Source organism: Olea europaea, chromosome 3, assembly GCF_002742605.1.
Source record: "Olea europaea var. sylvestris chromosome 3, O_europaea_v1, whole genome shotgun sequence".
Taxonomy (NCBI): domain Eukaryota; kingdom Viridiplantae; phylum Streptophyta; class Magnoliopsida; order Lamiales; family Oleaceae; genus Olea; species Olea europaea.
In genome coordinates, this window is record NC_036239.1 from 20,360,207 (window position 1) to 20,367,187 (window position 6,981).

The 6,981-nt window shown below is 34.9% G+C and overlaps 1 protein-coding gene across 1 annotated transcript; it reads right to left on the reverse strand.

Annotated features, from left to right (window-relative positions):
- Positions 1-531: 531 nt before the first annotated feature.
- LOC111391849 (agmatine coumaroyltransferase-2-like) lies at positions 532-1,946 on the reverse strand. Its single transcript, XM_023017125.1, has one exon. The coding sequence runs from the start codon at positions 1,944-1,946 to the stop codon at positions 594-596; it is 1,353 nt and encodes a 450-aa protein (XP_022872893.1). The 3' UTR covers positions 532-593.
- Between the last annotated feature and the right edge of the window lie 5,035 nt (positions 1,947-6,981).

Here is a 6,981-nt window from a genome sequence, read left to right on the forward strand (position 1 = left end):
ATTAGGTTTGGATTTTTGCGTATTTCTGCTATCTATGAGTAATGAAAAGTACATATAACCATAAACCTGAAACGTGTATATATAACTTTGTACAAATCGTATTAAGATTAGTAAACCCTAATCACGTTGAGCCCTAGAAATAATTAATCTTATTAATTAGTTCAATCTCATAAATATAATAAGTACAATTGTAATAATTGAGTCAAAACAACTACATGATATTTACACTTCATTGTAAAAATAGATATTTACCACAATAAAATAGCTGTCATAAATTCTATATTCTATTAGCGAGGACAAGGACACTGTCATAAAAAAAAAAATTCTTGTGGTGTTAGCCAAGAAATTAGAACAATATTGCGACATCGATCTTATCAAGTGTTTCATGTAGCTAGCAACATATTGTGATAGGCAAACACTTTTAAGGAGCTAAATTGTGCCAAAGTCCAGGTAAAACACATTATATATTTATATAGCAAATAAGACAATTATTATAACATTTATTTATTTATTTGCAAGAACAGTCTTATTCTAGCATTAAGAAATACACGAAAATTAAACCAACGCGAAATAGCAGTTCGTTGGTGAATTTTTCAGTCTATAGTATAGCAAATTTCTTCGAAGGCGGTTAAGTTTTCTTCAAATAGAGGTATGAAAACGTCTATGCTACCATCCCCTATAAAAGACGGTAGTAAGAACATCATGCCCTCCGTTGGATAGTAACTTGGCATAAAAACATACGGGCACCCTCCTCCAAAATCAAGGTCATAAAATGGAAACCGTAACCAACTATCCACCTCCAAATTAGGGCACAGTGTAGTTTTTGTCATGTCTGCAGTTGTCATCAGATTTTCTTCTTTTACCTTAAAATTTGCGAAGTCAATAAATGATCTAAAATAGTTGTTGTTTACCTTTGTAATTGCATCATGAATGAGTTTTACTGCATAGAACAAGGGTTCTTGAAGAAGGGTTTTCACTTTTGCACTTGGAAATGCCCAAAGAACCAAGTTCCCAAAATATTCATTTGAGACTTTAGGGTTCAGCCTCTGTCGGCCATCAATCGAGATGCGTATTTGGGTTGTTTCATGTCCATTGAGGCATCGGGACTTGGTTATGGCTCTCCAAAGATGAGCAACTAGGCTTTCAAATTTGGTGAATGGTTTATTGTTGTTTCCATTCATTGAAGATGCCTTGTCCTTGAGCTTCGCAAGAAATTCTACTGTGTAATGAACTTTGTGGACTACAATGTTGTCAACACTATTGTGTTTAAGATTATGGGTCTTCAAGCTTGTAAATTCCACTCCTTTGTGCTCAAACTCAAAGATAGGAGGGTTTCTAGGAGTGAATATGGTACGATCATGCAAAGGGAGTGGACTAATTTCCAGTCCTCGACAAGCTTGGCCCCATGCAACCAAGAATTTGCTAGTGGAATGCCCGTCCGCAACAAGGTGGTGACTGGTGAAGCCCACCACCAATGAGCCACATGTGAACCTTGTGAGCTGAACTTGGAGCAACTCGACCACTCCCATCTCAGAGAATGAGTCTTTCTCTTCATCACGGGCTCGAGGGCAAACCCTCTGTTTCAAGCTAGGGTGAAGGCTTAGCAAAGTTGCTGAAGGTTTAAGGAGCAACGCTTGATCGAGAGGGCCATCGACATATGCCTCGATGAATCTAACACCCTCATCATTGAGAAGTATGATAGGTTCGCCTTTATCGTCTTTGCCTAGCCTTCCAGCCCACTCTCGGTACACGACCAACACCTTCTGCAGCGCTACCTTTATGGCTTTATTTGGCGGAGTTGGCGGGCGGAAAGCATAAATAATAGCCATGTGTGAGTCATATGTTGCCTTATCGAAGACTGAAAGGGAAATGTTGTTTCTTGTTTGGGGAGGGGTGTCTTCGTATAAAGGTTTAATCATTCTTGAGCTTCTTAATTGCACCTTCATGGCTATGGCTAGAGGGGACGATATTGTACTTCAAGTTGGTTTTGAGTTTCATTTGTGAAGCCACTGCTTGGATTTATTGTTGGAGTAATGCTATGTAACCCCATTGGGATTACAATCCCAATCTAGGTGACAATAAACGATAGGTTAAATGAAAGGTGGAATTAAATAAATTATTTAATTCTACATATCAATTAATGCTACATTATCGCCACCTAGACTGGAGTTGCAAATCCAGTGAGACTAAATAGCATTACTCCTTAAAGTTGGGATTAAATGAATTATTTAACCTTACTAAGTCGTAACGGAAACCAATTTTATTGGCCAACTTTGTAGGTCAAGTAATTGATGGCATAAATAAGGTGGTAATTATTTTTTAAGAGGCAATTTATTGTTTGAATTAAATTGGTTTGTAAACCTGGTCAAATATATGATGGCATATTGATGGATCATATCATCTCTTATTTAGTGTAGGGAACAACACATAATTCCTACATATAAGAATCACATTTCAAAGTTAAAAACTTGTCAAATTATTTCAAAATTAATTCAGGTGTTAAATCCATTTAATAATATATATAATATATAATTAATTAAATTTAATTATCCCACCCACCTCTGAAAATCCAAGAACGACTAATCAAGAGGGGTTGAATTGGTTAGCTAAATCTATTTCGAAAACAAATGCAAATTTAAGTAATTAGCAAATAAAATAGTAAGCAAGCAAGATAACACAAGAAAAATAATAAGTAGAAGGGAATAGAAAGCGCAAATCATGTGATATGGAAGTTCGATCCAAACAACGATCGGTGTCCTCTGTAACCAAGCTCTCCGTCACGAACAATACCTTTTTCACTATAGTTGATTGACTTCTGGGGCAATCTAACACTTACAATGCTTCCGGTGACTTACAACCAAGGAGCATCGATTCTTTTACAACGTTGAGCTTTTAGGAACCTCAACATGATCCACAATCAAAACAACAAAACAAATTTTACAAGTGAAAGCTTCTCTCTTATAAATGATATTAACATAATTAAGTATCAATAGAGAAGTAGGCTCAACATTTCAATAATTGCAAAAAGTATGGCTCAAGTGTTGGTTGAAAATTTTTGATTGAAATAAAATATTTTTGCAAGTTTTGATTACTAAAAAAGTTTTTCAATAATTAAATAATTTGATCTTCTAAAGATTGGGAAATAAGGTAGGAAATATCAATAAATGCCTCACTTAAATGCTCAAGAAAAGTATGTCAATGAATGCAAGGTGTGGTGGAATTTATAGTTGTAAAATCATCAGAAAATATGTCCTACCGGACGAGTCGTACCGGATGTCGGCTATCATATCGGACGGTTCACTAGCCATTGTATTTCAGAAAGGTTAAAATTTTTTACCATTGGTTCTACTAGACGTTTGTTGCAGCAATTTTTTATAAAATTCTTTCTTCAATGAATTTGACAATAGCAATACTTTGAAGAATGTTTTTACCTGATTTTTCAAGATAAGTGGCATTTCATATAAGATTGAATTCGTTATCTTAAGAAATTGTCTTATGTAAATATTTTGGTGCGATAATTTTGTGTGTGTATAAAACTGGAACTTGAACCTTTAAGATTTATTTGCCAAATATTGAAGCATATTACCTTTACATATGAGGTTAAAACGTCTAAGTCTATTATCTTCAATAAGGCTCTTCGTCTTGACGTCCATGTTAGACTTATGCTTTCATTTCAATAACAATTTTCACAACATCAATATTAATTCTGTGTCAATCATCACTTTGTTTCGAACTTTGCCTCTTCAAATTTGATTTGCAATTTTCTCTACCAACACTCGAATACAATTTATTAGAAATAAATTCAATTTGTTTGTGATAATCAAAACGAGAAGCCAACCTTAGGTCAACACACCCCACTTCCACTCCCAACCACTACCCTACACCACCTTATCCCATCCACCTGTCCCTATGTCTCAAAAAACTTCTAGAAATTAAAAACTGGAATCACATCCCACCCCACTGAACTACCCATCCTACCCCATCTCCACCTCCACCTCCCAAAAAAATTCCAAAAATTAAAAAGTGGAGATTATATCCCACCTCACAGAAGTTTGTATTCAATGTGAATAACTTTAATCAAATTAGTATTTAGTGTAATTATCTGTGACCAAGTCAGTATTAACTGTGACGGTATGTGATCAAGTCACAATCGGTTACAATCAACATAGAATTAATAACAACTTTCACAATCAACACATACTTGTCGACAAAAAGTCATCACGAATAAATTTTCACACACCACAGATCATTTCCACAGTCTACTACCAGTCACCACCATATTCAACTCCAACATTACTTCATGAACTAACCTGTGTTATTTGTGACTAATTGGGACCAATTTTATCTTCAGTGTGATTGCTTGTGACTATATGGTCTAATTTGTGACCATATATAAACAAGTCATATATAGTCACAGTTAACAAAGATCTGGTCATAGATAGTCACAATGAAGATAGATTTGATCATAATCAAGAACTAAACGAACACAACATCACCACCACCTCACCACCGCAACCAACATCATAACCACTACTACCCTAGCACCACCAACAAATCAGATCCAAAATTATCATGACTACTACCAACACCACAAGCATCTCATGAGTGCCATCAACATCAACACGACTACAGCCATAGCCATGAATGACAAATACAACAAACAAAAACCACCCCTAAAATATATTGATTGAAAATGAAACATCACATCTAAAAATTAGGTACAACTATGTTGCTGCAGCAAACCCACGTACAGCCGCACTACTACCTGTGGATTTATTGTTGTTGTAAGTACCATTGCCTAGTTCGCCCGAATTTTTTTGCAACTATCACAACATTAGTGACGGTTGTGAAGAAGGTGCCACTACTCACAGCAATAGCAGTGCCTTGCTATGCCGCTGTGCAGAACAGTTCTGGACCCAAAAGAGATGATACAGAGTGAAGAGTAGGGTGTGTGGTAAAGGGAGAATATATGGAGAAGAAAGAGAGTGAGAAATTTTAGGCTTTGAATCGAAATGCACTGGGTTGGGGATGAATATATAAATTAAATTTAATTAAATTTTTATTGATTACAATTAATAATCCCATTTACCACCTAAAATCTAAAATCTAAACTTAACCACCTTATTTATGAAAACAAATCTTTAATTGTAGGTTCTAGGTAATTTTCGCTTTAATGTATTGTTCAATCATAAAACTTTAAGTAGAGTAGGGGACAATATGTCATTTTAGTAGTTAGGGGTTTTCTTAAGATTTTACTAAATAAGTGAGAGTTGAAGGCTCTATTATAAGTTGGTTGTTCTTAACTTTTTTTATTAATAACATTGAATCTTTGGAAGCTTATTCAAGATGATTATGCGCAAATCATCGATTTTGATCATGCATTTATCTTTAGAGAAAATTATAGCAGCAGTCCCTAACCTTTTCATTTTTTGTAGACTTTATACTAACCTTAATTTTGTGCCAGCGGAGGTTCCTAACCTTTCATAAATATGCACCTGAGATCCATCTGGATAGAAATCATCAAAAACACCATCAGTTGACCAAGAAAATTAAGGACTCAACATCCAATAAAATCGTCCAAAACACCGTCCAAAAAAGTATCAACATCCAATAAAATCATCAAGGTAGCAGATAGTTCAAGAAATTTTTCTGGTTAACTGATTGTGCTTTGGATGGCTTTCGTCCAGATGGACCACAGGTACATATTTATAGAAGGTTAAAGACATTCACTAGCACAAAATAAATGTTAGAATAAAGTCTGTAAAAAAAAAAGTTAGGGATCGCTGATACAATTTTTCCTTTATCTTTATTCACACTCGATCCTTGTGAGTTGGTATTAGAGTAAGTCCATGCAAGTGATCATGGCTTCTCAACATAAGAGTTTGATTGGGAAACACGACTATAGGAGGTCAAGCATGAGAAGATGGCACACATGTGTTAGTAGACACACTTAATCGAGAACGACAAAGAGAGCTAGGCATTTAGGACAGCAATCATGGCTAGTTGTTGATTTCAAAATGCAAGAAAAATTCTTATCTCCTTTCGATCCTGAAAAGTAGGATAAGTTACATGGTGATGACACCCTGCACTATGGACCGTCTACCTTAAATCTCTTTGTTCCTTTTGATCCGGAAAAGTTACATGGTGATGACACCCACTATGGACTATCTATCTTCGACGAAAAGATTGAAATCTTTTTCAGTTTGGATGGTATTAGTTACAATGTTGCACCTATTTCTGATTAAGGTTGAGGATTCAAGCAATTATGGCGTGATCGGGAACTCGATTATGATTAAATGGAGAAGCCCACTGTCATTAAGGCCTTTAAAATTTGGATTATTCTACTTGTACATTCATGGGTACAACTTATATGACATAATGCACAGGTGGCATTCTGTCATTGACTAGTAAAAAATAAAAAAAAATAAAAAATTCACCAACTAATGATAGAAAGCCACTTGTGCATGATGTCATCTAGGAAACTCGACTATAGGAGATCGAGAAAGGTTCTTCTTTGTGAAAAAAAAATCTTCGCAGATGGAACAAAATTTGTAGACAAATTTGTGGGGCAAACATTGAGGAGAAAGATAAAAGACGACAAATTTTTGAAATTTGTGAGTTTAAGTTTTTCCCTACGAACCTTTTGGAGATGAATACAATCCATCTCGTAAATTTTTCCCCAACAAAATCATTTGTTTGCTAAAGTTAATTTTTGGCCCACGAAACGATTTGTGGGCACATGGTACAAATTATGCTATGGAGTAAATCGAGCTTTTCCATACAAATAAATTTTTAGATGAAAAATATTTAAAGGCTAAGATATACATATTTCTTCCAACAATTAAAAATTTGTAGCAACACGATACAAATTATTTTGTAGGCTAAGCCCTTTTCTCTACAAATAATTTTTTGTAGAAAATCATATTTGTAGGCAATTATTTGTCTCAACAATAAAAGAATTCGTAGGGAAAAATTAATTTC

What these genes read in the sequence shown, in the direction of transcription:
- LOC111391849 (XM_023017125.1), bottom strand. Translation starts at nt 1,946, where the DNA reads ATGAAGGTGCAATTAAGAAGCTCAAGAATGATTAAACCTTTATACGAA.